This window comes from Myxine glutinosa, chromosome 10 (assembly GCF_964187855.1).
Source record: "Myxine glutinosa chromosome 10, kmMyxGlut1.1, whole genome shotgun sequence".
Lineage (NCBI taxonomy): Eukaryota > Metazoa > Chordata > Myxini > Myxiniformes > Myxinidae > Myxine > Myxine glutinosa.
Window position 1 is genome coordinate 42,110,430 of NC_136270.1, and position 22,227 is coordinate 42,132,656.

At 43.0% G+C, this 22,227-nt stretch overlaps 1 protein-coding gene across 5 annotated transcripts in view; it reads right to left on the minus strand.

The window, feature by feature from the left end:
* Positions 1 to 22,227, minus strand: part of LOC137434479 (histone-lysine N-methyltransferase ASH1L) — a 149,159-nt gene that overhangs the window by 94,175 nt on the left and 32,757 nt on the right. For 4 of the 5 annotated variants that reach the window (XM_068127522.2, XM_068127525.2, XM_068127523.2 and 1 more), the window contains exon 2: positions 20,909 to 21,485. The exons of the other annotated variant lie outside the window; for it this stretch is intronic. In XM_068127522.2, coding sequence (XP_067983623.2) covers positions 20,909 to 21,265 — 357 coding nt within the window. In that variant the 5' untranslated portion in view covers positions 21,266 to 21,485. The remainder of the gene's footprint in view (positions 1 to 20,908; positions 21,486 to 22,227) is intronic. 5 annotated transcript variants of the gene reach the window in all.

The window sequence follows — 22,227 nt, forward strand, 5'->3', positions numbered from 1 at the left end:
CAATCTCAGCATAAAATAAATCCAATAAAAGCATTTGTTCTCATATGCTCAAGAGGTATTAGAAAGCAAAATTGGAACTAGTTTTGTGCAGAAGAGAAAAGGTCGACAACAATGCAAACATGCATTATCCATCCACTCCAGGTATTCTAACTCATTCCAGAGACAATACTGTGCCACGGTAAAAATATACATTTTGGGAAGCGTCAATTTACAACAGTTTTTGAAATGACATCTCAAACACAAACATTAGGTGTCAGATCCATGCGATGGGGGTCCAAGATTGAGAATTGGACATTAAAGGATGTCTCAAATCCAATGCTGCTTCAATCTCCAGTACAGACGTACCATCACGTATTAAATTTCGAATTGCCACATTTTCATATCCAGCTGCCTGAGTTGTTCCATATCATATGTGAAATGTTGCAAATATTGGACAATATTTCACTGCTTGGAATTATTTATTGATATTCTACAGTGTCTCATGGCCGCAGCATGTAGGTAGATCAAGGAGAATGAGATAACACCACAGATAAATCAACGCGAGACAAAATAGATGTAAAAACTAGAACGCCACTCAGTAGAGCGCATACTCCCGCCGTGGGTGGCTGCTGCTGAGCCCCATCTTCCAATGGTAAAAAAAAATCCTTCAAAAAATTCCTGGATCCAGAATAATATCCTGAGCTTCACCAAAAACTAATCAATTCTTCCTTATCCCAAGGGCAATCATCCCACCAACCTTCATCCAAATCCGTTCAGAACTCTTCCAGATATCTTGTTCACAAACACACGAACACGTGAACACACAAACGAACGAACGAACACACACACACACACACACACACACACACACACACACACACACACACACACACACACACACACACACACACACACACACACACACACACACACACACACACACACACACACACACACACACCTGCATTACTCCCAAACTTGGGTGTCTGCATCACAGATCAAGAGCTCAGATCACTACTCCAGCTAAGCCATCTAATCATCAACTAACTTCGTCAAATTCCCCATGGTACCGACAAGAAAGATAGCCCGGTTGGTAGTGCAATATCGTTTGATAGGCATAGTATGATTTAAATCCCTAATGGAATAGATCCAGAATACAAGATGTTGACCCGATGGCTCGCCAGCTGGGCATTGCCTCAAAAAGCTCGCTGTCATTTTGAAGGGGATGTGAAGCCATCTGTTAGCATTTGCTGGTAGATATTAAATATCCCATGCTACCATTCAAGGAGTAGGCCATTATGTGCAGGTATCAAATGCAAATTACAAACTACTACCCTGGCGGGGCACCACTTTCACAGCACCATGCGATGGAGTCATGACCTGTGCTGATCTTCTGAATTGTCAGCAACATTGTCAGCTTCTGAATTCCTTCTCTCCTGACAAGGTGGAGAAGCTTTTGTCAAACCTCGACTGATTCTGCAACTGGACCAGACGGCATCAGCCCACGGGTCCTAAAATCCTGCTCTGCCGCTCCATCACACCCTCTCTCTGTTCTTTTCACCCTCTCTTTTGTTCAAGGTCATCTGCCAGCATCTTGGAAATCAGCAAACATAACCGCTTTACACAAAAAATGTGCAAAAACAGATCCTTGCAACTACAGACCAATCAGCCTGCTTCCAATTATCAGCAAAGTCATGGAATCCATCATTGCTTCGGATATCAAATCCTTCCTCTTCTCCAATGGCTTGTCTCTGATCATCAATTTGGATTCAGACCAGGTCATTCTACTCTGGACATGTTGCTTCTGCTGTCTCAACAATGGATAGAGGTCCTCAATGCCAAACAGGAAATCAGAGCTGTCTCACTTGACATGTCACGTGCCTTCGATACGGTCTGGCACCCAACTCTGCTCACCAAACTCTCCTCCTATGGTATCCATGGAAATCTCCACTCATGGCTTGCGGACTTCCTCTCTGGTCGTAGGCAACGTGTGGCCCTGAATGGATTTCTCTCATCTCCCCTTCCTGTTCTGGCTGGAGTTCCCCAAGGTAGTGTTCTGGGCCCTGTGCTATTTCTGGTCTTCATCAATGATCTCTCCGACTCTCTGGAAAATCCTCTATCTCTTTGCTGATGACTCCACTATCTGCCGCTCCATTCCTCATCCCTCAGATCGGCAGTCTGCAGCCTCCTCACTCTCTGCAGACCTGGACAAAATCACAGACTGGTCAAACAAGTGGAAAATGTCTTTCAATCCTGACAAATCTCACACTCTCACGATGTCTCTCCGAAAAGACCGACTGGAAAACCCTCCAATCTACTTTCTCAACAATCCTCTCCAAGAAGATCTGTCGCTCAAGCTTTTGGGTCTCACTATCTGCCATGATCTTTCTTGGGAAACCACATTTCCAAGCTGGCCTCCAAAGCCAGTCGCCGACTGGGCATCCTCCGTCATGCGAAGTCCTTCCTTGGCACACCTGAGCTCCTCACCAGATACAAGGCTTTCATCCGCAGCTCAATGGAATACTGTTCCCCCCCTCTGGGCCGGTGCTCCTGCCTCACACCTAGCTCGGCTTCACGCTGTTGAAACCAAAGCTTTCAGAATCATTGGAATCTCCTGCGATGAAGCCAACTCCGAGGGCCTCTCACTCACTCACCGCAGGCAGGTTGGTGGTCTTTCTGTATTCTACCAACTCCTCTCCGGCCTTGCTCCCCCAGCTCTCTCTGTGCTCTGTCCCCCTAATATTCCTTCAGGTCGCACAAGATCTGCCTGCAACCCTCTTATGGTTAAACTGCCAAAATCTAGGCTCTCTGCTCACCTTCACTCTTTCATTCCCTTTTTCTCCCGCCTCTGGAACAAACTCCCCCACTCCCTTCAATCCCACTCCTCCCTCCAGGTCTTTAAAACAGCTGTTCACCACCATCTCTTATCTTCCCCCATCCAAAACCTTGATCTTTTCTACCCCCGCTAATTCACCTCAGATACACTTTTTTTGAAATTCCAACTTCTTTCCTGGAAGTCCTTGCAGTGTTCATCTTCCGATAATTCACCAAATGTCTGTCCGTCTGTTCGAAGGTACCGCAAAAACTGCTGAACCGATCGAAACAATATTTTGGGTGGATAATCCTGGGATCTCCAGGAGTAAAATAGGCTATTTAGTTTTCCCAATTTCAGCTTTGGTCTCCAGTATTCTCAGGTTTGGACTCCCGCATAACATTTGCGTTCGCATAACGTTCATTGTGACGATGTTCTCATTGTGACGATGTATGTGTTCACAGTAGTGTTTGACGTGACGGTGTGAACGTAATTTCGTAATGTTTTTCGTTCCCCTTTATGTTTTTCGTTCCCCTCATCCTTTAATGAACGTTTAATGTTTAATGAACGTTTAATGCCCTTCGATGTCCGGGGCCGCACACGCGCTACACTGGACGGGCCAGCATGCACCTTGCCCTTCGCCGTCAGGCTCGGGTAAACCGCTGAGCCCCATCCGTGATGGGGACTGGGGCTTGAGACAGTGTCCTTCATTAAAAGTATAATAAACGCTGTCTCCATCGATCTTGCCAAGGCCGTAACAGCCGTAACATTTAATCTCTACATGAGAATTCCACATAGCGATTTGGGCGGTGAATACGCTAACGGTGAATACGCTAACAGATCGCTGTCTCCATCGATCTTGCCAAGGCCGTAACAGCTATCGGCTCAAAATCCTTTTAACTGTTGATTTGGTACAGTTACATGTATCGGGAATTTGGTACACGTATCGGGAGTGCATACGACATAGCGATTGTGAACACGATTATCGATCACGATTCACAATCACGATCATCACGATCATAGTGTATCGATCACGATTTGAAACACGATGGAATAATATTTACCGATATGAACAGTGATGTGGCTTTTATTGAAATTCTAAAGATACTGTTTAGATTTTGATGATTTGCGTGTGATATGATTCAACGGATGTTTATATGAATCGTTTAAAATTATAAAAAACCTTCAGTTTCTGATATTTTGCCTTTTCATTTGGGCCTCCCAATTGGAGCGCCGCCCATGGGCGCGTACCGTTGCTGGTATGTTTTATACCTCTCCCACCTCCCCCCAAGACCTCTCCCTCCCACAGTTCTCTCGATTTCCCTGCTCTCAAATGTTGTGTTTGTGGCCTTCCCCCTCTCTCCCCATCTTGTCTACCGCCTCCCCTTATTTTTGTGTTTTATGTGTCGGTTTGACTTTTTGTGTGATTAATGTTAGCTCTTTCACGAGCCTCGATCTTGTATACAAAAAAAAAAAAAAAATTTTTTTTTTTGCTGGAAACAGAATACTTCCAATTTGCTGTGGACACTTAATTATTCACAATGGGTATAAAATAAAAGGAGGGTACTATATATTGAAAATGATTTCTGAACCAGTGTTCTACCTCCTGTCCATGGACCAATGTACCTTAAACATCAAAAGATTTGTCTCAGTGTTCAAAAAGTCATTTCTATTTATTCAAAAGCTCATGAAATTCACAATTCAGTGGCAATTATGATTCCTCACTTAATTAAAGAGCAGGATGGCGATGGCCAGCCACAGTGACATGAATAACGGAAAAGAAGTGCTGAGTGCAACACGACTTGTGCAATCAGCAAGCTCAACATTCCACATTTTAGATAGATTGCATGGCACCATGTTGTGAAAAAGGCAGCATTTCTGTCAGCAGTTTTAGGATCCCCACAGTACTATGTCACTGAGAATCCCAACAAGCCATGCAGAGGCAAGCCACCAGTGGCTATTAACCACAAAAAAAATTGCCATCCTGCTCAGCAAAAGCTTGCATCCAGCCCCTGACGAAATGTCAATGTGGTTTAGATGTCAACAAAATTATTCGGAAGTAGAGTTCATATATTTTGTTGCAAAGGACAGCACAAAGTACAAACCTGGGAATAAAATTCCACCATGTAGAGATCTGACAATGGGGAGCATAAAGCTGTCAAATATTGCTGACCTTTTTCCACCCTCCATTTAGCCTGTCATTTTGTTAACCTGCCACCCTCTATCAATTAGCCATTTCATGAAACTTGCCATCTGTAGAGAAACATAATTTAAGATAATTGATAGCTATGGTTCTGCACAAACACATACAGAGTTGCGAAACCCCGTGCTGCAAGACACCACCCCCCCCCCCCCCCCCATGTGAGATCCCCCGCTTTGTGGCTGAGCTGCAAATTCCCGCACTGCGAGACCCCGTGCTGTGATACCCCACGCTGCGAAACCCCGCACTGCGAGATCCCCCGCTTTGTGACTGCGCTGTGAATCCCCGTGCTATGAGACCCTGCGCTGTGATACCCCACGCTGCGGGATCCCCCGCTTTGTGACTGCGCTGCGAATCCCCGTGCTGTGAGACCCCGCGTTGTGATACCCAACGCTGCGAGATCCCCCGCTTTGTGACTGCGCTGCGCTGCGAATCCCCGTGCTGCGAGACCCCGCGCTGTGATACCCCATGCTGCGAGATCCCCCGCTTTGTGACTGCGCTGCGCTGCGAATCCCTGTGCTGTGAGACCCTGTGCTGTGAAACCCCACGCTGCGAGATCCCCCGCTTTGTGACTGCGCTGCGCTGCGAATCCCCGTGCTACGAGACCCCGCGCTGTGATACCCCACGCTGCGAGATCCCCCGCTTTGTGACTGCGCTATGCTGCGAATCGCCGTGCTGTGAGACCCCGCGCTGCAAGATCCCTCACTGTCCGACTGCGCTGCGAGACCCCGCGCTGCGAGACCCAGCGCTGCGAGACCCCGCGCTGCGAGACCCAGCGCTGCGAGACCCCGCGCTGCGAGACCCCGTGCTGCGAGACCCCACGCTGCGAGACCCCGCGCTGCAAGACCCCGCACTGCGAGACCCTGCTCTGCGAGACCCTGTGCTGTGAGATCCCCTGCTGTATGACTGCGCTGCGAATCCCCGTGCTGAGAGACCCCGCACTGTGATACCCCACGCTGTGAGATCCCCCGCTTTGTGACTGCGCTGCGCTGTGAATCCCCGTGCTGTGAGACCCCGCGCTGTGAGACCCTATGCTGCAAGATCCCCCACTGTGCGAATGCGCTGTGAGACCCCGCTCTGCAAGACCCTGTGCTGTGAGATCCCCTGCTGTATGACTGCGCTGCGAGACCCTGTGCTGCAAGACCCCGCGCTGCAAGAACCGGTCTGTCTGTCTCGGTCTGTGCGTCTCGGTCTGTGCGTCTCGGTCTGTGCGTCTCGGTCTGTGCGTCTCGGTCTGTGCGTCTCGGTCTGTGCGTCTCGGTCTGTGCGTCTCGGTCTGTGCGTCTCGGTCTGTGCGTCTCGGTCTGTGCGTCTCGGTCTGTGCGTCTCGGTCTGTGCGTCTCGGTCTGTGCGTCTCGGTCTGTGCCTCTCGGTCTGTGCCTCTCGGTCTGTGCCTCTCGGTCTGTGCCTCTCGGTCTGTGCCTCTCGGTTTGTGCGTCTCGGTCTGTGCGTCTCGGTCTGTGCGTCTCGGTCCGTGTGTGTGTGTCCGTGTGTCTGACCGTCTGTGTGTCACTCTATTACGAGCCTTAGCGATGTGTAAAAAATAAATAAATAAAATAAAAAGTCCTTCAAGAATAATGTAAGTGAAGGACAAAACTGAACCCCTTTTTATTTTTTATCAACCAAATTCTCCATTGTACAATTGCCATCGTTTGTAAAGATCGAGTACATGATATATGCTGTAGATTTCCGTGTCAATGATGTGTGCATCATAAATGAACAAGTAATGGACCATAACAAATTTTTTGAACTTGCTTTAAAAAAAAAAGAAGTATATATTTATTTATTAATACCGATATACACAGGTATGAGCCCAATATATCAATAACAGGAAAAATCGATACTGACAGACCCAATGACTAACTGTGGTCAGTGGTCAGAATCCGTTTCATTCTGATGTTTTGTAAAATCTGGTCCGTGATCACCGATCAGCTTTCACAATGTATATGCTGCCATGTTGAATAAATCTACGTTTCTCCAATGGCTGAGCTATCTATAGTTAGCTCATCAATACACTTCCAAAATGACATACTAATGCTAAATGAGGCGTTTTTGCGCTGTGTGTATGTGTTTACAATGGCTTGGTTCTGCCTCGATCACCCACACTCCTGGACAGTTTCCCCATCTCTACATAGACTACATACTTTATAATATATTTAGAATTCCCATTCAGTTATACACAACTATATAATAATGGCACAAGATGGTGCTATAGTTTTGCTAATTAGCATGACTAATTAATTAATGTGCAACTTTTTGCACTGATGAGTTATGAATTCTTTATGAGTAATTTTAAACTAAATACATATATATGCATAATTTCAGCTAGATACCAGAGGTGGGTCACAAAAGTCGAACAAGAAAGAGCAATCAGATTGCAAACCCTCGCCAGGATGTATTTTCAGTGGTTTTTAAGGCTTCTGTGTTAAAACAAATATGGCGACCGAACCACGTGACCGATGACGTCATCATTATTTTTTTCTAAACTAATTTATTCCTAGATAATGCACAAGAAATGTCATCTTGATAGGATGAAGTTTTGTACTTGTCGAATTATGACGTCATAATGGAGGCACCTATGACATCATCATTAACATATTTTATTCCCCATGGAGAGTTCTTTACAATGAGCCATCTCATTTTTTTCTATTCAGCGCTTTCCGAGATATAGAGGTGCAAAGTTTTTCGATTTTTCCAAGATGGCGGCCGAACCACGTGACTTATGACGTCATAATTATCATTAAAATTCTTCAGGTGGAGTTGCACCTATGGTGAAAATTTACTGTCAATCGGACCAACGGTTGCAGAGAAAATCATATTTATTCTGTGCAAACAAACAAACAGACAGACAGACAGACAAACGGATTCAAATGCAATACCCTCTCCTCAGGTGAGGGTAAAAATACACGTTTTGCCTGTTCGGCCCACAGTCTAACTAACACACACTAACACACACACCAACACACACTTCTCCTTTCACCAATATGTGCAACAATCTAGTACAATTTATCTTGTGGCCCCAGAACCAAACAAATAAATATATATACATTTAAAATGGCAATCACAGCCCACAGCCCACAGCCCACCGCCCACCGCCCTCCTCCCCCCCCCCCCCCCTCCTACCCCTGTCCCCCGCCCCACCCCACAGGAAGAATAGGAAGTTCTCCAACTATTTCGTTGTGCAGAGGAACAACCCTTTCCTGCAGGTACATTTGCAAGCATTGTGGGCTTCGTTAAAAAAAAAAAATTGTCGTTCTATTCTCCAGTTTTTATCTGGAAAACATGAAATATATCAAGACCACCCCGATTAACTTTGTTACCTGGGGTTTCTGCACATGTGCAATCTGGGGCGGATGACGTGATTTTGAAAATGCCGTATTATAAGGAGCATGTGTTATCTGCAGCCAGGTGTGCCTCTGCCATGTAATAATTTCCTACAACACCGAGTGGATACAATTTCCTCATCCATGGCAAAACAGACAAAAGTCTTTCGTGAGGCTCGGTCCAGCAAGTCAGATTATCAACTCAACTTCTCCAGCTTAACAATGTTTTTGGTAGGCATGCTAATCTCTAACTTTTCCTGTAGGCCATACCACCCCACGAGAGCCTTTTAGGTCGTTTGACACGAGAAGAGCAAATTACTCCTCATAAGCATTTCATTCAGAAAGGTAACTGGGACTTGGAATGGTTTGGCGATTGGCTGGCCTAGCTTTAGATCTGCCCATCCTCTCAAAGAACAATCAAGCTGTTACACACACGCTTGGCCACGTATCAAAAATTGCATACCACCCCTCTTAGTAGTCACGTTTCACAAACTCAGAACGTTTCACGTGAAGTCACAAAACGTGAAGTCACAAACGTTTCACGTGAAGTCACAAACTCAGCACGTTTCACAATCCCATGATTTGCCTACTGTCAAATAAAACCAGTATAATCCATGCCGGTAGTCTTTGTCCAGTATGAGTTCAAGATCCTCCATAATAATCAATGTGAAAGAAAACATTTACACAAATAAATTCCAAATTAAGTTTCAAATCGAATGCATATAGTTTTCATTCGAAGTGGGCAGCCAACTCTTAGTTGGAACGTGAATTTTTTTTTTTTTTTTACCATATTCCAACATTAGAGGGCATTGTAATATCACAGTTATTATAATATAATACGAGTTCCCTTACAAGGAACTTTAATGCCGAAGGAGGCCATTAGGCCCATGAAAGCCTGTGCTATGGTTGCCAACCTTGTCCACATAAGATTGTCTCTCCATTTCAGAATCACTTAGTCAGTCAGGAATTATTTTTTTTATTATAGAAAGCGATTAAAATAACCAAAAAGGTTTGAATTGGCACTCAGCCATGAGATGCAGTTAGCTGCAGTGACCTAGGCACGTTGCACCCAGTACACAATAGTGTAATACAAATAATGAGGGCTTATGGAACACAGCCAGCAAAAGCCACTTTAAAAATGGGTTTTGGAACACTGTCTGAATGCATATTGAAAACATGAAATAAAAATAAGTTACGGCAAAATAAAATAAACTCTGAGCAAGAAGGCATCTTCGTTACTTAAACCGACAGAGGTATGGCCTGCCAGGCACATGATTGTGTAAAGGCCAAATCGAGCAACGCGAGTCATTTACAAGCTTACGTTCTACACTGCAGTAAAAAAGGAACGCAGCAAAGCAATCAAACGTATTTCATTCGACAAAGACATTTCATATCAGCCTGAGAAGAAAACAAGGACCAATAAGTCATTTCAGAAATTGACCAAAGACACACCGACCAATGATGATACGGGTGGCACCAAGTACAGCACATATGTAGATTATATGTCAATCACACTTTCATAGCCAGAAGAGGACAAAGTAAAAGGTACATTAATAAAAATACAGCAGAGCAGCAAAGGAAATGCAACAAGCGTTACGTCTAGGTCCCCCGTCTAGGTCCCCCGTCGGTGAAGTGATGTGAGTTGACAAAGTGGGAGATGCAAGGCGGCCATCTTGAAGTTTGACGTGGCGACCTAATTTGCAATAGCGTTCTTCCTTATGCGTAGATACACCCACACACCAGATTATAAGTTAGTAGTTCGTTTATTTTTTCAAGATATTCCGCTCACAAGGTTCAGACATACATGGCGGCGGCCATCTTGGATTTTGACGCGGCGACCCAATTTTCAATAGCCTTCTTCCTTATGCCTAGATACACCCACACACCAGATTATAAGTTAGTAGTTCGTTTATTTTTTCAAGATATTCCGCTCACAAGGTTCAGACATACATGGCGGTGGCCATCTTGGATTTTGACGTGGCAACCCAATTTTCAATAGCGTTCTTCCTTATGCCCGCCCGCACGCACGGACGGGCGGACACACGAACGGAGGGGAAAACCATAGTCCCCCTTTCGCTCCGCGGTGCGACGGGGGACAACAAACCCAAGAAACAACTTCTTCCTCTTCTCCATGTACTTCTCCTGCAACTGCCTCACAATAAAAAGCGAGTCTGTCGTTCCTCTTCCTGGCATAAATCCAAACTGCATTTCGTCAAACTTCACTTTCTTCCTTATCCTCCTCTCCAACACCCTTTCCAATACCTTCATTCCATGCTCCAATAACTTCATCGCTCGATACGAGCCACAGTCCAGAGTGTCACCTTTCCCCTTGTATAGAGGGACGAGGGTACTCAGTTCCCAATCCACTGGAATGCGGCCTTCTTTCACCACCAGATTACAGATCTCTGTCATTCTCTTCACACCCCAATTTCCCGCTGCCTTCAACATATCTCCCACAACTCCCGTCGGTCCTCCCGCTTTTCTACTCTTCATTGCTTTTATCGCTTCCTCAACTTCCTTCTCGGTTATCTTCTCTGCCGGTCCTAAAACTGGGTTACTCTCTATATTGCCAACCCATTCATTCTCTGCATTCAACAGTATTTCCATATATCTCTTCGATCTTCGTTTAATTCATTCTGGGTCCACAACAATTTGTCGCACTTCATCCTTCAAGCAACTCACCCCCATCACATCACACCTCTCTTTCGCTATCTGCTTTGCAATCGTGAATACCGCTGTCTGACCCTCTTCCAAATCCAAGCGCTCTCCGAACATTTTCCTGCATGCCTCCTGCGCCTTTGCTACCTCTTTCTTTGCAGCCTTCTTGGCTGCCTTACAACTTTCATGCTCTGCCTTTTCTGCCCCCATACCCTTCGCCTTCTGCCACTCCTTGAACTTCTTCCCCTTCTCGTCAATCTTCTTTCCAACTTCATCATCCCACCACCATGTTTCCGAGTGCCTCGGTGGTCCTTTTGTCCATCCACATACCTCACCAACGGCTCCCAACAGACTATCTTTCATTGACATCCAACCACTTTCAAGCTCAACCACATCATCCTCGACCCTACTCAGCCTCGCTTTTAATGCCTCCCTCACTGTCACCTCTTTCAACCTCCACACCTTCATTCTCGGTTGGTACTTCAACCGCCGAGCTCTCCTCGCACCTTTCACCCTCATGTCGCAGACAACCAAGTGGTGCTGTGAAACAACCTCTTCCCCCGGGATCACCTTTGTGTCCCGGAGGTGCCCCCTATCTCGCCTACGCACCAGCAGGTAGTCAACGGTTGTCGTCGACCCACCTGACGTGTATGCAACAAGCTTATTATCCTCTTTCTGGAACTGAGTATTACAAATCAACAAATCAGCTCCATCAGCAAACTCCAAAATCCTTTCACCTTCTCCATTTCTCACACCATATCCGTAACCCCCATGAACTCCCTCAAAACCATCCATACTCCTTCCCACATGTCCATTTAGGTCTCCTCCTACCACAACAACTTCCTCATCTTTCACGTTTTCCATCAGCTTCTCTATCGCACACCAGAACTTGTCCTTCTCTTCATCGCTCTGACCAACCTGTGGAGCATATCCCGAGATGACGTTCACCAAGAGCTTTCCAATCATCATTTTCACCATCATCAACCTTTCACTCACTCTAGTCACACTCACCACACTGTCTACAAACTCCTCAGAAAACAGGACACAAACACCATTTATGCCTTCTGGGCACCCTTGCCATACAAAATTGGATTTCTGTACCTGCCTACCCTTCACCATTCTCACACCACTTCCCTTCCATCTCGTCTCCTGCACACAACATATGTCCACTCTTCTTCTGACCAATACTTCCACCACTTCTCCTGATCTCCCTGTCATTGTCCCTACATTCCATGTCGGGCATCAGACGTTTCGTCGCCATAAATGGAGTGATTTCCACCCTTGCTTCGATCGGGTTCCCCACCTTGAGTTTTGACGAGAGGGAGTGGGGTCCCCCACAGGGTACTTTGGGCTGTACCCTGCCCATATGTAGTTGTAATTGTCATGGTTCTCTTTTTGAGGCAATGTTTTTATGGCCGGATGCCCTTCCTGACACCAACCCTTTTAGTTGCCTCTTATGACACGCAGGGATACAGTGTACCTATTCTAAACCGGGGTACACACCGGGTAAGGTCCAGATGAGGATTAACGACGAGACGACGACGATTAACGACGAGATTAAGGACCAGATTTAATTAATTTTTGAAGAGATTCTTCACCATTGAGAGATGGGGTCAAAACAATATGCCACACACGATTCATAGCATGACATCTCAAAATGTTATGGACGAGTTATGACAAAACTTGGTAGATGAGGTGGTTCGGTGACAAACCACAAGTCGATTCGATTTTGGTTATGGTCCTTCTGGCCATCAGTGGGATTTTAAAAAAATTATAAACTGTTCAGCCTGGCAGAGGTATGCGCTCTACGGAGTGCCGTTCTAGTACGAGTTGTATCACACCATACAGTTTCATCCAGATAGCTACTCAATCAGGGATGGCCGAAACCTGCAATACAAAACCAACACTGACTGCTGAAGTAGCACAAATGTCACAAAGTCTGGATGGTATATACTCGATAGCATGTTCGCATTACGAGACATGTGCACATATGGCATGATGCCAGAGTCAAATTCAAACAGGAATGAACAAACATGGACAGCACATTCACTTTTTGACAAGACCTGTTCACAGACGTCACAACCACCATACACCTTTAGAATTACTCATCAATCACTAAGCTAACTATCTTTCCTGCCAATGTTCATGTACCCCTCCTTTCGCCCAATATTTCTCGTTATCAATCTAATTCCAGTCTAAATGTATCTACTGTTTCTGCTTGCAATACATTTCCAGGGATATCATTAACTACTCTTCCAGTGAAGACCCCGGCCTTACTACCATCTTAACTCCCCGGTTATGGACCCTGGTCCTGTCACTGCCGATTCACATGTGAAAAACAATACCAGTTCCAAATACTGAAACGCATTAGCAATAAGAAAAAGAGGTTTCCTGAAAGGAAAATCTCAATGGTTTCTAAATCAGAGTCAGCCAACTTTCTTCTTCTTCCTCTCTTTCCTTCATGAGGAGTGAGGTGAAATGGAACGATCTTCTGCACCGTCTTAACGACATTACTCCTCCACTTCCCTCTGTCTTCAGCCAACTCTCTCCACTATCCAACCCCCACCACCTAATTGATATCCTCCTCACACAATCTATCTTGCCAACTCTGCCAAAATGAAATGGGAGCTGCTGATAAATCAGAGTAAACATCTAAATTGTCCTTTTTATGACACCCATTTGGGTGTTTTGTATTCGGAAATCAAGAAGCTATTGACCAATGGTAAAAAAAAAATGGATGCAAAGTTGAGGCTTGAGGAAGAGCTAGAACATAGAACTGATCAGGATGCAACAGAGCAAAATGAGCAGTAGAATCAGGGAGAGGGGAGGGACAGCAGGGTTGAGGGATAAAATAGAGGGAGACTTGGAAAATGAGGAGTGGGTGAGGAATGAGGGCGTTGGATACAGAAGGAAAGTTTTAAGAAAGAAAAACTGGAAAATAAGAGGTGGGATGGTGGGGTTAACGAGGGTCGATAAGACCATGGGTTTGGATGAGGGGTGATCTGAGATGGTGGTGAAGAGTTGTGTTGAAGACCTGGAGGGAAGAACGAGATGGAAGAGAATGTGGAAGTTGGTGGAAAAAAAAGAAGAGGAACGATCCTTCTTAACCCAAACCATTATTATTATCATTCCGTATGCAACCTGTGGCTGCTGGTTGCATCATTGTGGGGTTGTGCCACTGATGCAGTGCCCCCGTTCGCAGTAAGCTGGTACTCGTTTTGCCGACCTCGAGGCAGGCACCTTAACCATGAAGAAACCACCAGGCTTTCACCAAACTGATGCAATGTGAAAACTGTCAGGTGGAGACGAAACTGTTCCTTTAAACCACATTATGTAAGGGTTACAATTTAATCCAAAGCAGCTTCACAGCAGGAGATGCTCAGTATTTGCATTCTAATTTGCATCACAACTTAATCGGAGGTACCAGCATCAGTGCCCCAATACCTGATGTAATGCTTTAAACCCTGACCTACCTCCCCTCCCCTCCCACCCCCCCCCCCCCCCCCCAACTGTTGGCAGTTTACACTTTTTTTAATAGAAAAAATAATTAAATGTGGCTCAGCAGTTACTCTGACCGATGCATGCCATAAGCACCAATCCCAACCAATCAATACAGGGAAATTGTCCTCATTTCATTCACTGTCGACTGTCAAATTGGTTCCATCCAAAGAGTAGGAAAGAAATAGCATTTGATGTTGACACTTTGAAAATCCCTTAACATGACAAAGAGCAGTGAGGAAAACCTCATGAAGGAAAGAGAGGAAGAAGAAGAATAAAGTTGTCTCTCTCTGATTTAGAAACCATTGAGATTTTCCTTTCAGGAAACCTCTTTTTCTTATTGCAAATGCGTTTCAGTATTTGGAACTGGTATTGTTTTTCACATGTGAATGGGCAGTGACAGTGACAGGGTCCATAACCGTGTAGGTAAGATGGTAGTAAGGCCGGGATCTTCACTGGAAGAGTAGGTAATGGTATCCCTGGAAATGTATTGCAAGCAGAAACAGTACAATCCTATTGGATTGAGCAGCAGCGAGGATTGAGCTGTCAAAGCATTAGGTCCAGGCAAAAGTTAATACCAAATGCAGCGAAGCAAACTGAAAGGTCAACAAAATAGCATTTCAAAGCCATCTACCCAGGAAAAATATTCAGGTGCAACCCAACTCCCCCCCAACACCCACAACCAACAAAGTTGGCCACCTGTAATCTCTGGCAAAACGACATTGCTCAATCAGGATGCAACATGAAAGAAAACATCATGGCGCCGGTTGTATCGCACAAGCACTGCTGTTTCCAGAATGGTAAATTAACTACAACAACAGCAACACACCTTAAACTTAAAGGAAGTGTCAATGAAACAGCAGCAACTCTCAGATGTCTCATCACAACCCATTCAGTCATTCCTCGGATATATTTCAATACCACAACCCATTCAGTCATTCCTCGGATAGATTTCAATACCACAACATATTCAGTCATTCCTCGGATAGATTTCAATACCACAACATATTCAGTCATTCCTCGGATAGATTTCGATACCACAACATATTCAGTCATTCCTCGGATAGATTTCAATACCACAACCCATTCAGTCATTCCTCGGATAGATTTCGATACCACAACATATTCAGTCATTCCTCGGATAGATTTCAATACGACAACCCATTCAGTCATTCCTCGGATAGATTTCAATACCACAACATATTCAGTCATTCCTCGGATAGATTTCAATACGACAACCCATTCAGTCATTCCTCGGATAGATTTCAATAGACAACCCATTCAGTCATTCCTCGGATAGATTTCAATACCACAACCAATTCAGTCATTCCTCGGATAGATTTCAATACGACAACCCATTCAGTCATTCCTCGGATAGATTTCAATACCACAACCCATTCAGTCATTCCTCGGATAGATTTTAATACTACAACCCATTAAGTCATTCCTTGGATAGATTTCAATACCACAACCTATTCAGTCATTCCTCAGATATATTTAAATACAACAACCTATTCACTCATTCCTCAGATAGATTTAAATACTACAACCTATTCACTCATTCCTCATATAGATTTAAATACTACAACCTATTCACTCATTCCTCAGATAGATTTTAATACTACAACCCATTAAGTCATTCCTTGGATAGATTTCAATACCACAACCCATTCAGTCATTCCTCGAATAGATTTTAATACTACAACCTATTCACTCATTCCTCAGATAGATTTCAATACGACAACCTATTCACTCATTCCTCAGATAGATTTAAATACGACAACCTATTCAGTCATTCCTCGAATAGATTTTAATACTACAACCTATTCACTCATTCCTCAGATAGATTTCAATACGACAACCTATTCACTCATTCCTCAGATAGATTTAAATACGACAACCTATTCAGTCATTCCTCAGATAGATTTCAATACTACAACCTATTCACTCATTCCTCAGATAGATTTCAATACGACAACCTATTCACTCATTCCTCAGATAGATTTAAATACTACAACCTATTCACTCATTCCTCAGATAGATTTTAATACGACAACCCATTAAGTCATTCCTCGGATAGATTTCAATACCACAACCCATTCAGTCATTCCTCGGATAGATTTTAATACGACAACCTATTCACTCATTCCTCAGATAGATTTCAATACCACAACCTATTCAGTCATTCCTCGGATAGATTTCAATACTACAACCTATTCACTCATTCCTCAGATATTTCAATACGACAACCTATTCACTCATTCCTCAGATAGATTTCAATACTACAACCTATTCAGTCATTCCTCAGATAGATTTTAATATGACAACCTATTCAGTCATTCCTCAAATAGATTTTAATACGACAATCTATTCAGTCATTCCTCGGATAGATTTTAATACTACAACCTATTCAGTCATTCCTCGGATCGTTTTTAATATGACAACCTATTCAGTCATTCCTCGGATAGATTTCAATACTACAACCCATTAAGTCATTCCTCAGATAGATTTCAATACTACAACCTATTCACTCATTCCTCAGATAGATTTTAATACAACAACCTATTCACTCATTCCAGAGATAGATTTTAATACTACAACCTATTCAGTCATTCCTCAAATAGATTTTAATACTACAATCTATTCAGTCATTCCTCGGATAGATTTTAATACTACAACCTATTCAGTCATTCCTCGGATAGTTTTTAATATGACAAACTATTCAGTCATTCCTCGGATAGATTTTAATATGACAACCTATTCAGTCATTCCTCGGATAGTTTTTAATATGACAACCTATTCACTCATTCCTCAGATAGTTTTTAATATGACAACCTATTCACTCATTCCTCAGATAGATTTTAATACTACAACCGATTCAGTCATTCCTCGGATAGTTTTGAATATGACAACCGATTCAGTCATTCCTCGGATAGTTTTTAATATGACAACCTCTTCACTCATTCCTCAGATAGATTTCAATACTACAACCTATTCAGTCATTCCTCAGATAGATTTTAATATGACAACCTATTCAGTCATTCCTCAGATAGATTTTAATATGACAACCTATTCACTCATTCCTCAGATAGATTTCAATACTACAACCTATTCACTCATTCCTCAGATAGATTTCAATACTACAACTTATTCACTCATTCCTCAGATAGATTTCAATACTACAACCTATTCACTCATTCCTCAGATAGATTTCAATACTACAACCTATTCAGTCATTCCTCAGATAGATTTTAATATGACAACCTATTCACTCATTCCTCAGATAGATTTCAATACTACAACCTATTCACTCATTCCTCAGATAGATTTTAATACTACAATCTATTCAGTCATTCCTCAGATAGATTTAAAAACTACAACCTATTCAGTCATTCCTCAGATAGATTTTAATATGACAACCTATTCACTCATTCCTCGGATAGATTTTAATACTACAACCTATTCAGTCATTCCTCGGAAAGTTTTTAATATGACAACCTATTCACTCATTCCTCAGATATATTTTAATACTACAATCTATTCAGTCATTCCTCAGATAGATTTTAATCCTACAACCCATTCAGTCATTCCTCAGATAGATTTTAATACTACAATCTATTCAGTCATTCCTCAAGATAGATTTTAATACTACAACCTATTCAGTCATTCCTCAGATAGATTTTAATACTACAATCTATGCACTCATTCCTCGGATAGATTTTAATACCATAACCAGCAATTCCTCAGATAGATTTTAGTACTACAACCCATTCAGTCATTCCTCGGATAGATTTTAATACTACGACCCATTCGGTCATTCTAAGGATAGATTTTAATACTACGACCCATTCAGTCATTCCACGGATAGATTTTAATCCTACGACCCATTCAGTCATTCCTTGGATAGATTTTAATACAACAACCCATTCAGTCATTCCTCGGATAGATTTTAATCCTACAACCCATTTAGTCATTCCTCGGATAGATTTTAATACAACGACCACTTCAGTTATTTCTCGGATAGATTTTAATACAACAACCCATTCGGTCATTCCTCGGATAGATTTTAATCCTACAACCCATTTAGTCATTCCTCAGATAGATTTTAATACTACGACCACCTCAGTTATTTATCGGATAGATTTTAATACAATGACCCATTCGGTCATTCCTAGATAGATTTTAATCCTACAACCCATTTAGTCATTCCTCAGATAGGTTTTAATACTACGACCCATTCAGTCATTCCTAGGATAGATTTTAATACTACGACCCATTCAGTCATTCATCGGATAGATTTTAATACAATGACCCATTCGGTCATTCATCAGATAGATTTTAATACAATGACCCATTCGGTCATTCCTTGGATAGATTTTAATCCGACAACCCATTTAGTCATTCCTTGGATAGATTTTAATACTCCGACCCATTCAGTCATTCCGAGGATAGATTTTAATACTACGACCCATTCAGTCATTCCGAGGACAGATTTTAATACAACAACCCATTCAGTCATTCCTCGGATAGATTTTAATACTACGACTCATTCAGTCACTCCGAGGATAGATTTTAATACAACCCATTCAGTCATTCCTCGGATAGATTTTAATACTACGACCCATTCAATCATTCCTAGGATAGATTTTAATCCTACAACCCATTTAGTCATTCCTCGGATAGATTTTAATACTACGATACATTCAGTCATTCCGAGGATAGATTTTAATACAACAACCCATTCAGTCATTCCTAGGATAGATTTTAATACTACGACCCATTCAGTCATTCCTCGGATAGATTTTAATACTACGACCCATTCGGTCACTCGGAGGATAGATTTTAATACTACGACCCATTCAGTCATTCCTAGGATAGATTTTAATACTACGACCCATTCGGTCACTCCGAGGATAGATTTTAATACTACGACCCATTCAGTCATTCCTAGGATAGATTTTAATACTACGACCCATTCAGTCATTCCTCGGATAGATTTTAATACTACGACCCATTCGGTCACTCCGAGGATAGATTTTAATACTACGACCCATTCAGTCATTCCTCGGATAGATTTTAATACTACGACCCATTCAGTCATTCCTCGGATAGATTTTAATACTACGACCCATTCAGTCATTCCTCGGATAGATTTTAATACTACGACCCATTCGGTCACTCCGAGGATAGATTTTAATACTACGACCCATTCAGTCATTCCTAGGATAGATTTTAATACTACGACCCATTCAGTCATTCCTCGGATAGATTTTAATACTACGACCCATTCGGTCACTCCGAGGATAGATTTTAATACTACAACCCATTCGGTCATTCCTAGGATAGATTTGAATACTACGACCCATTTAGTCATTCCTCGGATAGATTTTAATACAACAACCCATTTAGTCATTCCTAGGATAGATTTTAATACTACGACCCATTCAGTCATTCCGAGGATAGATTTTAACACAACAACCCATTTAGTCATTCCTTGGATAGATTTTAATACTACGACCCATTCAGTCACTTCGAGGATAGATTTTAATACTACGACCCATTCAGTCATTCCTCGGATAGATTTGAATACTACGACCCATTCAGTCATTCCTAGGATAGATTTTAATACTACGACCCATTCAGTCACTCCGAGGATAGATTTTAATACAACAACCCATTCAGTCATTCCTCGGATAGATTTTAATACTACGACCCATTCAGTCACTTCGAGGATAGATTTGAATACTACGACCCATTCAGTCATTCCTCGGATAGATTTTAATACTACGACCCATTTAGTCATTCCGAGGATAGATTTTAATACTACGACCCATTCAGTCACTCCGAGGATAGATTTTAATACAACAACCCATTCAGTCATTCCTCGGATAGATTTTAATACTACGACCCATTCAGTCACTTCGAGGATAGATTTGAATACTACGACCCATTCAGTCATTCCTCGGATAGATTTTAATACTACGACCCATTTAGTCATTCCGAGGATAGATTTTAATACTACGACCCATTCAGTCACTCCGAGGATAGATTTTAATACTACGACCCATTCGGTCATTCCTAGGATAGATTTGAATACTACGACCCATTTAGTCATTTCTGGGATAGATTTGAATACTACGACCCATTCAGTCATTCCTCAAATGAAATGCTAAATTTAATGTATTGGAAACAGATTGGTTCATTTACGTTTGCCTGAGCTAACAGTTAACGTTGTTGAAAATCAAGGCTTTTAATTCGGTCAGTAACAAAGTTGGCCAAATGGTTAATTTTGCTTTTACCTGCATGTAATTTCAAGACCAAATAACATCAAGTTGCTTGAAAAGAAACATTGAAACACATTAATAAGCAAGCATTTATTTGTCAATGTAAAATCCCACAAAACACACACCAACACACACACCACACACACACATCTACCTTTTTCTTTCTGGAGCTTCCTTCCTTGCAGGCCTCCTTCTCGCTGGTCCTGCCAGGTGGTTTGATGGTGAGCTTTATAGCTGGGCGACAGATAAAGTTCTCCAAGCTCTTCGGTGGTTTCTTAGTTCGTTTCTCTGCATGCAACTTGAGGCGCAAAGCTTCCAGGGCATCTGCAGAGTTTCCGCGTGCCGCGGTGGGAGGCATAACGTCAGGCCGATCGGTTAACCTGGCTCCCTCGGCGTGAGCTTCGGGCGCCCGACCGACTTCTGCTGCCCTCGGACTCTGAGGACAAGAGGTTCCGCGTACAATGCCCAACTGGGCCGCATCTTGTGGAGGAGAGCGCACCCCTCGCTCCATGACGAAGGCCTCAGGGAGAGAGGGGGAGTGGGGAGGGGATGGGGGTGGAAAAACGGTCTTCTGCTCTACTGCAACAGGTGTTAGCCTCCTATATTTCTTCCTCTACCTGGAAATGTCTTCTCCCCGCCACTGTCTTCTCTCTTTCAGCTATTTATTCGGCTTCATCACCCAGCACTTTAGGTTTGTTTCTGCACAAGTGCAGAGGTTGCTTGATGTTTGTCTGCAATATACAAAACAATAATAATAATAATGAATCGGGGAGAGCTGGGGAAAGACATTTACAAAGTAAACATGCGTCACATCAACTCCAATGAACGCATCCTTTGGGAAAGGGCTCAGGTTCAACGTTTCAACCAGGAGGGTGGTCATCATCTGTGGCCGAAGCCTTGCACCTGAGCCCGTGTCCACATGACTAATTCATCGAGTTCAAGGTTTCCTTTCATTCCCTTAATCCGTACAAAAAGTGATCAACATCTCTTGTGGATGGCTTCCTCCAATTACCAATGCTAAATCTCCCCTAAGGAGGAAGTCAAATGCATTGTTCATTCTACACAAGGTGATTCCTGCTTTTCAGGGGAACAAAACTAACAAAAAAAAAAAGACATCCACAATAGAAGACCCACACTGCCCACTCAAGCACATGTGACAGTCATACGATATAAATCAATAACAGAGTACACCAAACACCATCTGAACATAAATATACCTGAACAAACACTTTGCATTTGCACTTTCACCTTTCAAGCTGTTGGCAACACAACTAAGTCTAAAGTTAGAGTACAAAATACTCCAGAAAACACAACCAGTTATAAATCATTCAAAAGCAAATGTACTTTTACCACGATTAAAACTTCCGACCATGACAAGGAAAATTCCACCAAGGACAAGTATCCCCAGAATTCCCAGAATTCCCAGCATTGCGTCACTGCGTGCTGAATTGCTCCAATGGCATCCTTTTGTTC